At 42.2% G+C, this 19,419-nt stretch overlaps 1 protein-coding gene across 16 annotated transcripts in view; it reads right to left on the reverse strand.

Moving 5' to 3' along the window:
* SPECC1L (sperm antigen with calponin homology and coiled-coil domains 1 like) overlaps nt 1–19,419 on the reverse strand; it is a 147,439-nt gene that overhangs the window by 50,915 nt on the left and 77,105 nt on the right. For 11 of the 16 annotated variants that reach the window (XM_065522425.2, XM_005567794.5, XM_074004274.1 and 8 more), the window contains 2 exons: nt 17,899–17,989; nt 1,295–1,378 (listed from right to left, as the gene is read on the reverse strand). In XM_065522425.2, coding sequence (XP_065378497.1) covers nt 1,295–1,378; nt 17,899–17,989 — 175 coding nt within the window. Of the gene's footprint in view, nt 1–1,294; nt 1,379–17,898; nt 19,056–19,419 lie in introns of those variants that run through there. The other 5 variants (XR_012418956.1, XR_012418958.1, XR_012418955.1 and 2 more) reach the window with 2 other exon arrangements.

Consider the following 19,419-nt stretch of genomic DNA (forward strand, 5'->3'; position numbering starts at 1 on the left):
TTTTTTTTTTTTTTTTGAGAGGGAGTCTCACTCTGTTACTTAGGCTGGAGTGCAGTGGCGCATCTCGGCTTACTGCAACTTCTGCCTCCTGGGTTCAAGCGATTCTCCTGCCTCAGCCTCCTGAGTAGCTGGAATTACAGGCGCCTGCCACCACGCCAGGCTTATTTTTGTATTTTCAGTAGAGACAGGTTTTTGCCATGTTGGCCAGACTGGTCTCGAACTCCTGACCTCAGGTGATCCGCCCACCTAGGCCTCCCAAAGTGCTGGGATTACAGGCATGAGCCACCATAACTGGCCTCAGGGCACATTTTAAAAAACTAAATCAATAAGACAGAAAACCAAAATGTATCAAGTCAACTGTTGGGAAATAGCAACAATCTTTTGGAAAAGTCCTATACTGAAGTCTGGCATAGTAAGACATTGTACTACCTTATTAGAATTACAAAATGTTCTGAGAACCGTTGAGTGGGAGCAGGCACTTCAGCCATTGGTATCAGATCCACAACAGCAGCTTTCTAAAGGCAGCATTGAGTATTGCCAGGTGCTCAGAACGCAGGGCTGAGCACAGTGACAAGTTACATAGTTGACAAAGTTCCTGACCTCAGATTCTTTCTCACCTCAGAAGAAGGTAGATCTGCAGGAGCCATTGACTCTATCATTCCTGGGCAGATTTAATGCAATCAATGTTACCTGTCAGTAATTGTTTTTTCCTGATTACTGAGAACTGCTGCCCCCACCCCCAACCCCCGCTTTATTGGCTAAAATTTTCTCAATGATTTTAGGATAACCACAAGCAGAATGTAACTCTGCATTAGTAAAGCAATGCCCTTTAGATCCAAAGGGCACAAATATTTTCTCCTATTATATGATCTTCAAATGACATGCTTATATATTTCTGGCATAATTTTATAATTATGTTTTCTTTTTCGTTCAATCCGTTCTTTATAGTCCTTAAATCAGTAGTTTCTTTTAAGTGGTGTGCTAGGAAACTGGATGAGAAAACCTCTCATAACTTTATACAAATAGAGGAAACAGACTGAGAAAGAATCTGAAGAACACACACACAGAAAAATGCCTTTGGACGGTAATTTTAGCTGAGCACAGGACCTCCCACTGATTTAAAGCCTAGCTAGGCTGGGCACAGTGGCTCACAACTGTAATCCTAGCACCTTGGGAGGCCAAGGTGAGAGGATAGCTTGTGGCCAGGAGTTTGAGACCAGCCTGGGCAACATACTGAGATCCTGTCTCTAAAAAACAAAAAATAAAAATAAAAAATACAGATCAAAGTCATCACCTGAGAGGGTCTTGGCACTTTCCATCGCAGGCACTCTTGGGAGGGAAGCAGGCCGGCTGGTTGAAGATGTTCTTAACAGATGCTCTGTACAAAGTAGAAAGGATCCCAATAAAGACATCTGATGCTGAACTTTAAAGTAATAAAGGTACAAAGAAGGTGAGTTTCACTTCTTTCAACCTTGAAGCTCATCCTTCTTCTCAATCCAGGGAACTTCAACAATTTCCCATAGTCTGTTTATCCAAAACAACTCGTGTATACACAGAACACAGTAGAACATCCCATTCAATGTTTTATCTCTAGGAATGAGACGCCCCACACAGATGAATACTTCTAAATTCCGGGCTGCCACTTACCTGTTTGATGCAATTCCACCAAAATTCAAAGATCCTCAACTGCAACTAGGTCTAAGCTACAAACTAAATAAAAGCTTTGCCTTCACGTGCCTACAGTTAGTGTGGAAGCTATACATATTAATATATACAACCACAGACAAGTCAGGATGGGATAATCAGAGTAACAGAAATGACAAAAGTATTATCAAACCACAGAGGAGAAGACATTCTCTTTGATTTCAGGCAGCAGGGAAGGCGCTTCAAAAAAACCAATGACATTAAGCTGGGCCTTACTGAAAAGAGGTGGGGAACTATATTTTAGCCGACAACAGTCAGAGAAAGGTACAAAGACATTCAAGTTAGAGAATAAAGGCAAGTATGGCTAAAACATGGGGTATGTGGAAAATAAATAGGACAGCACGGAAAGGGGCTTTAAAGGAGGATGAGGCTGATTAAGGAAAACCTTCATTACCTGACATGTGGACTTTAGTCTGAGGGCAACAAGGAAGCGTCAAACATTTCTGAGCCTTCAGGGAAGGACACAATCAGATACTGCTTCGACCATCTCCATTTGCAGCTTCACCTTGTTCTACTCCTCCCTTGTTCTCTAAATACAAGCTGTCTTGGGAGTTCCTTTAGTACCTTGAGCATTGGCACCAGCTGTCCCCTCGCCTCCTCCTCTGTTCCCTCCTAATCCTGGCTAACCTGATCACCCTTCAGGTCTCAGTTGAACATCACCTCCCTGAGACCTGCTTCCCTGCCAGCATCCGCCAAACACAGACCGGAGTTGCCCTGCTGACTCTCTTCCTGCACACTTCTTACCTAGGGCTACAACCTGACAAGACTCTTCAGACCAGGACACAGGGAGGCAGTCACAAGGACAATCAGAATTGTTCTTTCTGGTTAGGGTCTGGTGTGTGACTGGGCTAAGAGAAAACACCAAACCTTGTATGTAATGAAGACTCTCAGCCAAGAATGTCCACCAATCCCTTTTAAGAACTGACAATTTAAACATGATCCCTCCTAAAAATATAATGATGTCAAAGGTAATGGCATATCATGCTGTCTCTTAAGGATAACACATATTCTTCACTCCAAAATTTCTTTTCTCTTCTTTTTCTTCCTCCTTCTCCTCCTCCTTCCTCTTCTTCTCACTCTCTCATTTTTTGTTTTTTGTTTTTTTGGGGGGCTGGTGGGGGGGGAACAGGGTTTCCCTCTATTGTCCAGGCTGAAGTGCAGTGGCGCAATCTTGGTTCGCTGCAACCTCTGCCTCCCAGGCTCAAGTGATCCTCCTGCCTCAGCCTCCCAACTGGCTGGGACTACAGGTGTGAGTCACCACACCTGACTGATTTTTGTACTTTTTGTAGAGACGAGGTTTCACCATGTTGCCCAGGCTGGTCTCAAACTCTTGAGCATCCTGCATTCAAGTGATTTTCCCACCTCAGCCTCCTGAGTAGCAGGGATTACAGGCGCCTGCCACCACACCAGGGTTATTTTTGTATTTTCAGTAGAGACAGGGTTTTGCCATGTTGGCCAAAGTGCTGGGATTATAGGAGTGAGTCACTGCACCCAGCCTCATTTTTTTTTTCTTTCTTTTTTTAAGACAGGACCATGCTCTGTTGCCCACGCTAGAGTGCAGTGGCATGATCCTGGCTACTGCCACCTTGACTTCTCAGGCTCAAGTGATCCTCCCACCTCAGCCTCTTGAGGGGCTGGGACTATAGGTATGCACCATTGGCTAATTTTTTGCAGAGATGAGGTCTCACTATCTTGCCCAGGCTAATCTTGAACTACTGAGCTAAAGCAATCCTCCAATCTTGGCCTCCCAAAGTGCTGGGATTATAGGCATGAGCCACCAAGCCCAGCTAAAATTTATTTTCTAAGGGTATGAGGAACATTTGGTTATAATTATTTACTACTTTGGAGGCCTAGGGGAGTGGAAGGATGAGCTTAACAAAGATGGGATGTATATAGCTTAAGAGTCCCTACAGTGTTCTTATCTTGAACAAACATCATCTCTGTGCAAAGAGCCCATAAGCAAGCATCAATCAGAATTCTGAACTCTGTTGGCAGTTGGCATTTATCCATACAGGAAGAGTATATTATGCACAAAATCTGACAGACAAAACAAAGTCAAAAGAACATGGAAATAGTAGAAAACAAAAATCAATTTACATTTAATCAAATTTTCCATTCTACAATTTTGAAATGGTGGTTATTTCCCTAAAAATTTTAGTCTCCCAAAGAAAAACAGAGCAAGTTAAGAAAGTGAAAATGAAGGTTGAAAAGACAAATAAATCAAAACAAGGTGCTTGTTACAGACACAGGCATAAGCCTTGGTCATTCTCTACATGAAAACGTGTCTAAGTTTTTACAATGCACACTATAGGCACAATTGCAAAAAAAAAGTTCATGAAATGTATTGCTGATACATGTGCCCAATGCTGGCTGAGTCTGTTTCTTACTGCATGGTTAAGGATCCAAGTCTGCCTCAATTTGACAGACTGTCTCGGTCACAGCCCTGCACTTACTTTTTGAAAATACACAAAAATGCACTGAGAACCCAAACAGGTTATTCTTTTAAAAATTATTTGTGTTAAATTTTAACAGCCACAATCCAGACTGCTGCCATTTCATGAAGTATTTCCACTGTGAGAATCAAATCTACCCAGAGGCATTTGTCACAGTAAAAACACAGGTTCATTTACTACTCTACTAAGTAGGCTGGCTTCCATGTTCATGTCAAACTGTCGGTTTATCTCTCTTCAGGAAATAAGATTAGTGTATTACAATTGAGTGTAGCAGGCAGGAGATATTATATTTACAGTAACAGATTCTATTCTACTGCCATGTGGAGCTATTCTTGTCTTAATTCATTCATTAAACAAAAATCATTTGGGTGTCCACTACTTGCCAGGCACTTGCCTTGGTGCAAAGGTCAGAGAAAAAAAGAAAGGAGACAGCAAACTTGATTTCATGGAACTTGGAGTCTAGAGTAGAAGCAAACATTCAAAAAGTCATTACGAGTGAGGGATGCTAAGAAAAAAACAAGTACCAGGGGTTCTGGGAACATAGCGGGCACCGTGACCTGGTCTTAAGGGGAGAACAGGAAAGGTCTCCTGAGGAAATGACAGCAAAGTTGAGATTAGAAGGATAATTAATAGTTTTTATGCAGGCAAAGGAGAGCTTAGAAGAAAAAGAGTATTCCCAACTGAGTGCTTAGCATACCCCCAAAGAAATCTAGGACACTGTGGTGATGTTCAGAGGGAGGGGAAGAGCAGAGTGAGGTAAGCCTTCAAAGGTAGGCCAGAGGGCCAGCTCAGGCAAGCGTGAGTCACATAGGCAAACTCCAGGGTAAGGTGTTTGAACTTTATCTAGTTGGCAAAGTGGAGCCAATGGAGGTTTTACCACGTTAGCATTTTTCTGGCTGCAGCAGATTGGAGAGGGGTAACAGTTTATACAGGACAATGAGTTAGAGTGTACAAGTAAGAGATGATGGTGACTTGGACTTGGGTGGTACCAGTGAGTATGTGACGTACACAGATTCAAGGGCTCTTTGATGCAGTGGAATCAACAGACTTGCCGACAGATGGATATGAAGGTAAAAAGGAAGGAGGTACCACATATAGAGGTAAGACAGGTGAGGAGGATTATGGAAGGAAGAGACGTGAATACACTTAATTTGAGAACCCTTTGAGATACCCAGGGAAAAATGTGGACCAGGCAGTAAGAGAGAGTGCAAAAGAGAAGTCTGATGTGAATATATTGTTTGGAAACTGTAAGCACACAGGTGATGGCGTGGGAGTGCACTTGGTGACATGGAGGTTACTGGTAATCTTGGTCACAGCAATTAATTCAATACACTGGTGGGGACAAAAATAAGATGAGAATGTGCTGAGGAGGGAGTGGGAGACAGGGAAGATGTGGAGATAAATTGAGCAAGAGTAAGGAAGAAAGTATAGCAGCTGGTGGGCAAGAGAGGGAGGATTTTTTTTTTCTTAACAAAGGAAAGATGTATTTTTAAATGACAGAAAGGAGCTAGCCGGTAAAGAGGGTAAAGTTGAAGATACAGGAGAAGGAAATAATCCATCAAGAGCATAAGGTTAACAGCATCTGAGAAAGTCCAAGAGGAGCAGATCCAGGGCTCAGATAAACGGATAAACGTAAACAGAGATACATTCTGATTACTTTAGACAAATACGTAACATGAGCATACTAGGTCTGCTAGTTAATTCTAATTGCAGAAATAGTTACAGGTAGTTTTCCCTTTATTGTTTCCCAAATCAACTTTATAGGCAAACAGATTTTAAAATAGTAGCTTTTGCTGATTGAAGCCAAGTGGGCCAGCTAAAATTTGGTAGAAAACCCAGTCTTACTGTCTTGAAGAACTAGACAACATATCCTGGGACAACCACAGCAGATGGAAAGTGAGGGTGTGGGGAAAATACCAGAAAGGGAGAGCCACGAAAACAGAGCCAACAGTTTGTATATAAACTCTGTTCAAATCCTTCACTGACTTGTGAAGTCCACAAGTACTCATGCTCCAAAGAGCTGAATTACGCACAAAATAATCGAACAGGTATTTCAGTTGCAGGGAGTTTGGAGTCTGAGGTGAGCCAAGTTAACTGCTTGCTAAAACAAAAACCAATATTCTGCAGAGAAATATAGTAGAATCAAGTCTCTCAGCCAGGTGCAGTGGTTCTCACCTGTAATTCCAATACTCTGGGAAGCTGAGGCAGGAGGAGCATGAGCCCAGGAGTTTGAGACCAGCCTGGGCAACAGAGCAAGACCCCATCTCTACAAAAACATTAGCCGGACATGGTGGTGCACATCTGTAGCCCTAGCTACTTGGGGAACTGACGTGGGAGGACGGTTTGAGTCCAGGAAGTCGACACTGCAGTGAGTGAGGATCACACCACTGTACTCCAACCTGGGTGACAGAGTGAGACCCTGCCTCAAAAAAAACAAAAAACAAACAAAAAAACCTCTACAATATGTGATCCTTACACCCAAGACACAACTCAAAATTACTAGACATACAAAGAAAAAAGAAAATGAGCCACACTCAAAAGAAATGGAAACCTACCTGAAGATGGCTTATGTCCTAGAAATAGCAGAAAAGAACTTAAAAGCAGCTATTACAAATATGACCAATATTATAAAGGAAAATACACCCTCAGTGAACGAATAAATAGGAAAACTCAGCGGAAAGCATTGTAAGAGAGTTCTGAGATGAAATGCAAAGGACAGCCTAAAACTGAAATTGGAATAGGCATTAAGAAAAGCCCTCTGGGCCGGGCGCGGTGGCTCAAGCCTGTAATCCCAGCACTTTGGGAGGCCGAGACGGGCGGATCACGAGGTCAGGAGATCGAGACCATCCTGGCTAACCCGGTGAAACCCTGTCTCTACTAAAAAAAATACAAAACACTAGCCGGGCGAGGTGGCGGCCGCCTGTAGTCCCGGCTACTCGGGAGGCTGAGGCAGGAGAATGGCGTAAACCTGGGAGGCGGAGCTTGCAGTGAGCTGAGATCCGGCCACTGCACTCCACCTGGGCGACAGAGCGAGACTCCGTCTCAAAAAAAAAAAAATAAAATAAAATAAAAGCCCTCTGGAAAACTATTCCCCACTCTAAACACAAAGTATTACTGGAGAAACTGGAAGCCTGTTCTGCACTGAGGGTAATCACAGCAACAACAAACCTCAAACCCAGCCCAGCTCCTGAGCAGATTAACTCAAACTCTCACATTTAAAGATCTAAGTAGAAGAAAAGAGGTGTCCATTTCAAGGCATAAAATCAATCTACTATCCATGTAAGATGTCTAGCTTTCAATAAAGAATTGTAAAATATACAAAAAGCCAAGAAAAAGCCCACATCCCAGCTCACTACACCAGGACACAAAGTAATCAATAAAACCAAATGGCACAGATGTTGGATCTATAGGGCATTTAAAATAACTATGATTAATATATCATTTTATTTATTTATTTTTATAGAGATGAAGTCTCACTATGTTGCTCAGGCTAGTCTTAACTTCTTAGCTCAAGCAATCTTCTTGCCTTGGCCTCCCTGAGTGCTGGGATTACAGGTGTGAGTCAGTTTCCAGCCTCAGCCTTAAAAAGAAAGGAAACTGTTTCATGCCACAAAATGGATGAACCTTGAAAACATGATATTAAGTGAAACAAAGTCTCTAAGGGAAAAGGCAGATAATATGCAAGATCGGCTAGGATTTCCTACTTGATTTTCTCTTATAGTTTCCATCTCTCTGCTAAAATTAGACAAATAAAACTGTGAAAACCGTATCTCTGGTTTTCAACTGTGGGCAAATTTGCCCCCCCAGGGGATTATTAGAGTATCACCCCCATTTCCCCAGTTGTGACAATAAAAAATTAGAGGCATTTTTGGTTGTCATAACTGGGGAGATGGGGGTGACACTGGCACTCTGGTGGGTAGAGAGCAGGGATACTGCTAAACTTCCTGTAATGCACAAAACAATCCTCCACAACAGACAGTTATGTGGATGCCAATAAGGGCAAGGTTGACAAATCTTAACCTAAGGCAACCACTGAAAGAATTTAATGGATACAAATAATAACTCAATAGGAGAGATAAAACAAAGTAATAACAAATGGTCAATGGACCCAAGAGAAGGCGGAAACAGGAAAAAGAAACAGAACAGATGGGTCAAATACAAAACACGACAAGGTGGTAGATTTTAATCTCACCATAACAATAATCATATTAACTGAGAATAGTCTAAATCCACCAATTAAAAGACAAAATGTCAGAATGAATAAAGAAGAAAGACTAAACTATATACTGTCTACAAGAAACTTACTTTAAATATAAAGACATGTATTTAAATTAAATTAAAAGGATAGAAAAAGATGTATCATGCAAGCACTAACAGAAGGTTGGAGTAGCTATATCAATATCAGAAAAGAAAGACTTCAGAACAAGGGATATTATCAGAGATTTAAAAAAAAAAAAAAAACCATAAAAATAAAGGGGCTAGTTCTCTAAGAAGACATAACACATTCCCAAATGGGTATGCATCTACCAACAGAGCTTTAAGATACATGAGGCAAAAACTGAAAGAACTAAAAGGAGAAATAGAAATCCACAACCAGACTTTCAGAGTTCAAGACTATTCTCTCAGTAATTCCTAGAAACAAGCAGACAGAAATGAGTAAATATAGAAGACCTACACTTGAACAATACAACCAACTAGATCTGATATTTATAAAACACTCTGCCCAAAAACAGCAAAATAAAAACATGCTGCCAAGTGAGAGAAGCCAGACTTAAAAAAAAAAGCTGTATGCTGTATGATTTGATTTATATGATAGTCTAGAAAAGGCACTACTATAGGGATGAAAAACATATCAGTGGTTGCTAGGGAATGGGGTGTATGGTAGGGGTTGACTACAAAGGGGTAGCATGAGGAATTTTGGGGGTGATGGAACTCTTGTGTACAGAACTGTGTAACTATGATGATAGACAAATGGCTATGCGTTTGTCAAAACCCACAAAACTGTATACCAGAGAGTGTAAATTTTACTGTATATAAATTAAAAAAAAAAACAAAAAACAGAACAGTGGGGAGGGAGGGGGAGGAGGGGAGGGGAACAGAATGCGGACTATGACAAATTAATCTAACTACATTACAAAACCATGACAGACCAACTGAAGGGAGTACGGAAAAAGGAACTGGCTTAAGTAACTTTGTATATGTATATTAAGGTTGAACAAATAAATAAATATACTGCAGATAATGAGAGCCAGGTTTCTCAACCCCAAAAGAAAGAAGTTATAAGTAAGGAAAGGGAAAATTCTAGAATGAACCCATTGGTGATGGCTTGGAGTCAGGTATCAGTACAAACTTACAGTTCTTGATAGATAGGCAGACAGACAGAGAGATAAATAAGATAGGTAGACAAGTAGGTAGGTGGGTGGGCGGGTGGATAGGTAGATAGACAAGATAGGTAGGTAGGTAAGTAGACAGACAGACAGACAGATAGGATAGATAGTGTATATACATGGGTTGGTACATATACATACAATTTCCCTAGTTCTATCCAGAGAGGGACTAAAGGCTGTGAAACCCCAGTAGCAATGAGCACATCTAGCACCTGAATCTTGGTTTCTTTTTTTTCTTTTTTTTTGAGATGGAGTCTCACTCTGTTGCCAAGCTGGAGTGCAGTGACACGATCTTGGCTCACTGCAACCTCTGCCTCCCAGGTTCAAGCAATTCTCCTGCCTCAGCCTCCGGAGTAGCTAGGACTACAGGTGCATACCACCATGCCCAGCTAATTTTTGTATTTTTAGTAGAGACGGGGTTTCACCATGTTAGCCAGGATGGTCTGGATCTCTTGACCTCATGATCTGTCCACCTCAGCCTCCCAAAGTGCTGTGATTACAGGCATGAGCCACTGCAACTGGCCTGGATCTTGGTTTCTAAATACTATTCTCTAACAAAAGTAACCAGAACTTGGCCAGGCGCGGTGGCTCACGCCTGTAATCTCAGCACTATGGGAGGCCGAGGTGGGTGAATCATGAGGTCAGGAGTTCGAGACCAGCCTGGCCAACATGGTGAAACCCGTCTCTACTAAAGATACAAAAAAATTAGCTGGGCATGGTGGAGCGCACCTATAATCCCAGGTACTTGAGAGGCTGAGACAGGAGAATCACTTGAACCCAGGGGTTGGAGGCTGCAGTGAGCCGAGATCATGCCATTGCACTCCAGTGACAGGGTGAGACTCTGTCTCAAAAAAAAAAAAAAAAAAAAAAAAAAAAAAAAAAAAGAAAAGAAAAAAAGTAACCAGAACTCCTTAGAGAAATGGTTGACTCCAGGGCTAGTGCAGGAAAAAAAACAAAACAAGATGGGGCTGGAGCATCTTGTGGTGCCAGAAAGTACTTCAGGGGTAGAGGGAAGGTGCATTGAAAGAACAAGGAATCAATGTGAAAAATCTCTCAACAGCCACTGATGGAATAATCTGACAACAAAACAAATAAAAATGGTAGTAGATTATAATCCAAAGAATAAATATCCATGAGTCTATGCCAATATAAATGAGTGATGTCAATAGAATACATATAAATAATTCCTTACAGATGGAATGAAGAAATAGAAAGCCACCACTGAAACACCACAGTAATAACTGTTGTGGGCAAAATGCATAAATAAGTGCTGAAATCAGTGAGAGAAAGCTTAAGAAGGAACAAAACTGATACAGTCTAGGTGTCTGTCCCCTCCAAATCTCATGCTCAAATGTAATTCCCAGTGTTGGAGGTGGGCCTGGTGGGAGCTACGGGTCATAGGAGCAGATCCCTCATGAATGGCTTGGTGCTGTCCTTGTGAGATCTGGTTATTTAAAAGTGTGTGGCACCTCTTTCCTCTCTCTCATGCTCCCCCTTTCTCCATGTGACATGCCTGCTATTGATTTGTCTTCCACCATGACTGTAAACTTCCTGAGGCCTCACCAGAAGCTGAGCGGATGCTGGCACCATGCCGCCTATAGAGCCTACATAACTGTGAGCCAATTAAACCTCTTTTCTTTATAAGTTACCCAGCCTAATGTATTTCTTTACAGCAATCCAAGAATGGACTAACACAAAGATATTTACTAATTCCTAGCAGACAATCACCAAACCAAGTGAACAAGGTTAATTTAACATCAGAAGTAACAGGACACGTCAATCTCATGTACTCCTGATAAAACAACTTGAAGAGGACACATCACCTCCGCAGTATCCCTTCCATTAAAACATAAACTCAGGCTGGGCATGGTGGCTCACAACTGTAATACTAACACTGTAGGAGGCCGAGGTGGGCGGATCACTTGAGGTCAGGAGTTCAAGGCCAGCCTGGACAACATGGTGAAACTCCATCTCTACCAAAAAAGACAAAAAAATTAGCTGGGTGTGGTGGTATGCGCCTGTAATCCCAGCTACTCGGGAGGCTAAAGCAAGAGAATTGAACCCGGGAGGCAGAGGTTGCAGAGTGAGGCCTTATCTCAAAAAACTCAAAAAACAAAACAAACAAAAAAACGAAACAAAACAAAACAAAACAAAACAAAACCCATAAACGCAACTTAAATCAGAAGACAATATCAGACAAGCCCGTACTGAAAGACATTCTGCAAAATAACTGACAAGTATTCTTCAAAAGTATTGAGGTCATGCGAGACAGGGAAAGAGTGAGAAGCAGTTGCAGACTGGTGGGGACTAATGAGATAAGACAACTAAATGGAAAGTAGGAGCCTCAATTTGATCCAAGAATTTAAAAAGGACATTAGTGGAAAAACTGGTAAAATCCAAATAAATTCTGTAGGTTAGTTAATAATATTTTACTGATATTAATTTCTTACTTTTGATAATTGTTCTACAGTTATGTAGGATGTTCCTATAAGGGAAGCTAGAAGAACTCTAATATTTTTGTTAAGTCTAAACTTATTTCAAAAGGAAGAATTTAAACATACAGAGAGACAGAACACCTTAAATACTGATATACATGCTGAAGGGTAGTGATTATAACTTACTTTGTGATAAAGCAAATATAAAAGAATGTCACAGAATCTAGGCTGTATGTGGATAATTCACAGCACAACTTTTTGCAACATTTCTTTATGTTTGAAAATTTTCATCATAATATGTTGGGGAGAAAACAGGAGCTGAGATATTCTGATTTTTACCAAGAACCACAGGGAAGAGGAAGAAGAAGGAGAAAACTAAATATGCAATTAGACTGTAAAGTGCAGCGGGGTAGGATTTCTATCTCATTTTATCCTGGGACTTTCATGGCCTAAGGCTAGATCTAAAGCTGAGGCAAAATCTGATTTAGAGTAAAAAAAGACAATTCTGTGAAACTTTTTGAGCAGAAGGTTTGGCTTTCCAGTAAAACCTCCTAATTTTATATAAATTTATGGCATGTATCCTTAACATAAATCATTTTTTTTTTTCAAAATACTCAGTTTACAAAAATCTTTAACCTCAAGTAACACAATTTAGACAGGTAATAATGGTATGAATTTCCTTAAAGAACACAACTACACTTGGACTAACCAACTTCTTAAGATATCTATATGCCTGAGCTGAGAGACATAGTGATAGTGTCACACTGACACTGGGCAATCCCAGGCTTCTCAACCATTTACACCAGCCAGCTGAGGTTTATGCTTAACATTCTGGAGCTCATCTGGTCACTGTGCACTTTTCAACTACCTGTATCCATGTAGCAGGTAGCAGAATCTGTGCTTTTCAGCTTAGGGCACAAATGCTAATATTCATATACTATCTACAAAGATTCACTAAGGTGGCACCAGTCATGACCCTAGCCATTTAATTCAACTGCTGGTAACACCAACAAAAGAGCATTTGATTAAGTGCATTTATAGTAAGATTTCTCTGGTATGAAACATTTTCCTGCAAGTGCATGATGCTAAAGGATAATAGATTAAAAAACTATTGTAGAGCAAGAGGCAGCATCTTTTTTTTTTGAGACAGTCTCGCTCTGCTCCCCAGGCTGGAGTGCAGTGGCGCAATCTCGGCTCACTGCAAGCTCTGCCTCCCAGGTTCACGCCATTTTCCAAGAGGCAGCATGTTTTTAAACTTCAGTAATGAGGACACCGAAATTTTTAAAATGAAAACTACATACTGTATTTTAAAATTCATCCCAAAGTAAATAAGACAACCAAGGAAGAAAAGCAGTTCAAGACAGAGCTCAGAAATCCTACTCTCATCACAATTTGGAAAACCACGAATCACTTGGTTGTTCTTAGTTTTCTGAGTGGTTCCTTTCTTGAATGACTATTTATGATAAAAGATCACAGTATCAACTACTATGATATAGATTCACCTAAGTGTGTTTCCTTTCTCCTGTATTTGCAATGTCTCAACCAGGCTCCACTAAGGCATGACAACAGACTGAAGTGGAGAATGAGACCAGCTTTTACGTACACTGACGGCATGTACCCCATGCCGCTGGCACTACCGTTTGATGCATCACCAGATGACAAAATGAGAGCCAGGAATAGAATCTTAACGCATTTAATCTGTGTCTTCAATAACCTTGGCCTACAGGTTAAGGTTATTGACCTTCCACACCCATTCTCCACCCACAAAAGCCAAGGTAACAGAAATAATTAAACCGCCATCTTTGCCCAATAATATTCCAAAGTCACTTATACCTGAGTCACTTGGGGTGCTTGTGAAAATGGCATATCCAAGCTACTGAGTCTACATCACTAGATCTGAGGGGAGGCCCAAGATTCCTATATTTTAACAAGTGACTCAGGTAAGCTTGAGACACACAACTGGTGCTGGTTTCCCCTGGTAAATCTCGCCCTGCTCTGACCCCATCAGGATAAGCCTGGAAAGCAGCAGTGGAAAGTGGAGAAGGCCTTGAGGGTTGGCTTCAGCTGAGCTCAGGAGATATGGGAAGACCCTGAGTCATTTCCCAGTGCAACACTCCACTCTCCTCAGAGGCCACCTGGAACATGGAGCATCAGTGTGCTCTGATGCCCCAGGATCACCTCAGTGCCCTCAGATAGGGGTCTCTCCTCCTGGGCTTTCTCAGGCTTGCAGCCACACCACTGTGTCCAGGCTGGACTCACAGCTTTAGGGCACTGGCACAGGGTTACACTTACTCTCAGAGGCTGCTGCATGCTTGCACTGGCTCTGACCACACTTAACGCAGACTGAAGAAAGTCAAAAGGCTGACTATTGACAGAACTAGGGCATACCTACCAAGCAGCAGAGTGAAAATGTTCCTGAATTCCTGGTTTTCATCTCTGCCTTCAACACACAGAGCTTTTTAAAGATGCCAAGGACACAACTTGTATAGGTGCTTTAGTTATTTGCTGGCAGCTAAGCAAAATCCTGCAGGCAACTCAGGCGTCTAAAATATTTGACTGTGGGCCAGTGAGAGCTATCATTCTCAGCCACTTGAGCTACTCAGAAAAAGTTCACACATATAGTAATAAAAACAAACAGCAAAGATTTACCATGGGAAAGAATTTTTGCTAAGCACTTTACAAACTTTAACTCTTCTTTCTTTCACTCATCTCACAATTTTTTATCAAGAGTCCAGTACTTCTACAGGTGCTGAGGATGCCTCAGTGAACACAACAGACACCAATCTTGCCTTATGGGCCTTACAATTTAGGGAAATGAGAGAAATAAATAAAAATTATAGACAAATCATATGGGATGTTAGAAGGGGGCCAGTGATAAGGAGAGCAAGCAGAGAAAGGGGTGTGTGGGAGAATGAGTGGTTTCTATCTTTAAATAAGGTACTTAGGGCCTTGCTGAGGAGGTTCGATCCAGCAGAAGGTTCCAGTAGAGGAAGTGCCAGTACAAGGTGTCCAAGTCAGGAGTATGCCCAACTGCTCAGGGACAGTGGGGAAGCCCATGTGGTGAGGTAGAGTGAGCAAGAAAGTGAAGAGGCTACAGAGGACACTGAGGCCAGGCTGTGAGGGTCTGGAGGCCCCTGAGAGAACTCTGGCTCCTCCTCTAAAAGAAATGGGGAGCGGTAGAGAGTTTGACTAGCGTAGTAGGTTTTGATTCCTGTTTTTCAAGCTACAGTGTCAAGAACAGACAGTGAGCGTGATTAGCAATCTTTTGCCAGGACCCAGCTGAGAGATGATGGTAGCTTATACCAGGGAGGTGACAGTAGAGAAAAGAGCAATGCTCTTATTCTGGACATATTTTGAAAGTAGAGCCAGTGGGATTTCCTAAACAACTGAACAAGTCTAAGATGAAGAAGGAAGTTAAGGATGACTCCAAGGTTTCTGAGGATGAAACTGCCATGAATGGAGACGGGGAAGGCAGATTACATGTAGAACAAGTTTGGAAAATGGGGGAAATCTTGTCCTGGAGACACTGAGAATATTCAATATCAAAATGGGAGATGTCAAGTAGGCAACTGGATACATGACTCTAGAGTCCAGAGAACAGGCGAGAGATGCAAATCTGGCAAGTCCTCAGCACAAAAATAGTATTTAAAGTCATGAGACAGGATACAATAACAAAGAAAGTGAGGACAAAGAACAGAGGCCCTGTACTGAGCTCTGGGCCACACCTCCATGTACGGGTCAGGAAGAACAGAAAAGCCAGGCTGGGTGCGGTGGCTCACGCCTGTAATCCCAACACTTTGGGAGGCTGAGGCTGGCAGATCACCCTGAGGTAACGAGTTCGAGACCAGCCTGGCCAACATGGCAAAACCCTGTCTCTACTAAAAATACAAAAATTAGCTGGGTGGGGTGCTCCGCGCCTATAATCCCAGCTATTCGGGAGGCTGAGGCAGGAGAATCACTTAAACCCAGGAGGTGGAGGTTGCAGTAAGCTGATATTGTGCCACTGCACTACACTACAGCCTGGGTGACAGAGTGAGACTGTCTCAAAAAAACAAAAAAAAGAAACAAAGAAAAAAAAAAGGAGAAAAGCCACACAGGAGAGGGAGAAGCAGTAGCCTGACAGAGAGAAGGCACAGGAGTGTGGTATTAGGGAAACCAAAAAGAATGTCCTAGAAGACAGAGTGCTCAGCAGTGCCAAATGCCATTGACAGGTCATATCAGATTACGACTAAGCTGGCTGGGTTGGGGACACAGCAGTCCTTGACAATCTCAGCAGCTGCGGGTGTTAAGAGCCCAGGAACTTAATGAGCTAGGTATTCACTATCAATTTACGGGTGAGGAGACAGCACCAAAAAGGTTGAGGTTAACAACCAGGCCATGGTGAGGCCAAGATCTCTGCAATGCACACATGAAAATCCTTTGTGGGTTCAACTGGGAGGTGGGATGTAAAGAGAGGAAGGAGAGATGCAGAGTATTTGGGTTAAGAAAACTTTAAACCTTCCACTATTTGTTCCCTTAGCAAAATCTTCTGACGGGAGAAAAGAGCTTAGTTCATGACTGACAAATGAACCACAGCCAAGAAGCAGGGCAGAAGGCAAGTCTTCATGCCAGGAAGGTAGCATCTTGTGCTCCATTGCCCCTAAATGTGTACACAACCAGCTTATCAGAACACTGAAGATGACAGGTGTAGGGCCAGTTCCACAACCAAATTGAACTCTTCAGGCACTGGTATGACATGAAGCCCATGGAGCCAGTCCTTTGGGTTCTCTAATTGAATACTTTTCACAAGTCTGCTTACTTCTGACCCAAAACCTGTTGAAACCTTCTAGTCTAACATACAGAGCCTAACTTGCACAACCAAGAATTCCTGACGCATGGAAGTAACTGGCCTGCATCAGCGAAGAGGAGCCCTCAGGCCCTGAGGGGACACTTGGGAACATTCCCACACCCACCCCAAATGAAGCACTGCTTTTCCCAGCACCACACCCCAATGCTGCAGTTCATCTTTCCAATGCACTTCAGTATCGCACATGAAGAGGCAGTGCGGGATAAGAGAAGGAGCCTCAACCTTGTAAGGTGGGATACTTGGGTTCTGGTGCCAGCTCTGCCATAAAAAGCTACATGGAAGGCCAGGTGCGGTAGCTTGCATCTATAATTCCATCACTTCGGGAGACTGAGGTGGGCAGATCACCAGTGGGCCAACATAGTGAAACCCTGTCTCTACTAAAAATATAAAAATTATCTGGGCATGGTGGTGTGCGCCTGTAATCCCAGCTACTCGGGAGGCTGAGGTGGGAGAATCGCTTGAACCCGGGAGGCAGAGGTTGCAGTGAGCCGAGATTGCACCACTGCACTCCAGCCTGGGAGTCAGAGTGATACTCCAACTAAAAAAAAAAAAAAAAAAAAAAAATGGCTGCGTGAAAACAGCAAGTTCCTCCCAAGGGCTCCAAAGAGTTGCTGAGCCTCATCTTCTAGAGTCTCAGCTCCCTCAGGGTAACAAAACACAGCCCAGAGATCTAAGGAATGGGCTCTGAAGTCAGGCTGCCCTGGGCTACTGCTTAGTAACTAACTGTGTTAACCTGAATTGACTTAGTTAACTTCTTTAAGCCTCATTTTTGATATCTGTAAAACAAGGATGACAATAATACATATGCCATGAGGAACTGTGAAAACAGTGCCTAGCAATGGTGTACACTCTCTATGACCCATTATGACAGCTGTCAGGAAAGATGCATTCATTAACAACTACTTTCTCCACTTGGAATTTAGATATATTTATTAGTGAACTTCTGATACAAAGGTATACCAGATTGATTGAAATAATATCAAGAGCAAAGAAAATAATTTAGTTTGCCAAAGAAGCCAGAACAACTCAAAAACTGACAAAAAAGGTGAAATGTTATGGCATATTACATGTACCTTGAACAGGGATTTCCCCATAGTTTGGTCTCTTATCTGACAGGGCTGTCAGGGGTTTGGATGTTGAGATTGGTCCACTTATGGAATGTCTCTGAAATCATAAGATAAACAATATCGAAGTTAAATCGAGTATTGGGACTCACAAAGTAAACGCTGCAGAGAGTAGGTATTTAGTTATAAATCTGTATTAATTATTTCCATACTGCTATAGTAAGGTTGTAACACACCTTACAGGCATGGACTGTGATCAATATACTTTTTTTAAAAATTAGACTTTTATTATGGGATAATTATAGACTCATATGCAGTTGTTAAGAATATAGAGAGATCCTATGTACTCTTTACTCAGTTTCCCCCAATGGTAATATCTTATAAACCTATAGTAAAATACCACCAGCAAGATTTTGACAGTAGCCAAAATATTGATGTAGTCATATCTTATATAGTCATTTATATATTATTGATACAGTCAAGATAAAGAACATTTCCATCACCATAAGGATCCTTCCTGGGGCCCTTTTACAGTCACACCCCTCTCCCTGTCCCCAACCCCATATCACTGACTCCTGGCAACCACTGGTATTCTGAATGTGGTTTCATTATTTTGTTGGAAGAGAATCTTTAAAGTATCACAAACCAATTCAGTAAATATAAAAACATGTTGCAAAATGAAATGCAGATGTGCTCCTTTTGTAATTGTACTGGTCTTTCAAGTCCTCGTTCAAATAGATCTCAATTCTGCCACCCGCTTGCTAATGCTACTACAACAACTGCCCAGTACAGTCTGTCATCTCAGTGCAGCACTACAGCAACAGCTTGTCACTGGCTTCCTCATCTCCAGACTTCTGCATATGCAAGCAGCCAGAAGAATCCACCACGGCCAGGGCCGGTGGCTCACGCCTGCAATCCCAGCCCTTTGGGAGGCCGAGGTGGGTGGTTGACGAGGTCAGGAGTTTAAGATCAGCCTAGCCAACATAGTGAAACCCCGTCTCAACTAAAAAATTCAAAAAATTAGCTGGGTGTGGTGGCAGGTGCCTGTAATCCCAGCTACTCGGGAGGCTGAGGCAGGAGAATCGCTTGAAGCCAGGAGGCAGAGGTTGCAGTAAGCCGAGATCACGCCACTGCACTCCAGCACGGGCGACAGTGCGAGACTCCATCTGAAAAAAAAAAAAAGAATTCACCACAAACACTTAAAACCCCTCAGCTCTCTTGGCTACCTCTACATGATGCTCAAATACCACGAACCTACTTATTTACTACCATGCAGACCATGTTGCTTGTCTATGTTTTTCTTGTGCTTCATTCCCACAGCTTTCCCCCAGTCCTTTTTATCTGGCTAACTTCTAACTATTCATTTCATATTCCCACCAGAAATGTGGACGAGGTCCAGCTTCTCCACATCCCGGCCACACTTCAGCTCATCAACCTTTCAGATTTTGGCCATTAGGAATAATATAGAATAGGATCTCATTGTGGATTTAATTTCCATTTTCCTGATGACTAACGATGTTGATCATCTTT

The sequence above is a fragment of the Macaca fascicularis genome, chromosome 10 (assembly GCF_037993035.2).
Source record: "Macaca fascicularis isolate 582-1 chromosome 10, T2T-MFA8v1.1".
Classification (NCBI taxonomy): domain Eukaryota; kingdom Metazoa; phylum Chordata; class Mammalia; order Primates; family Cercopithecidae; genus Macaca; species Macaca fascicularis.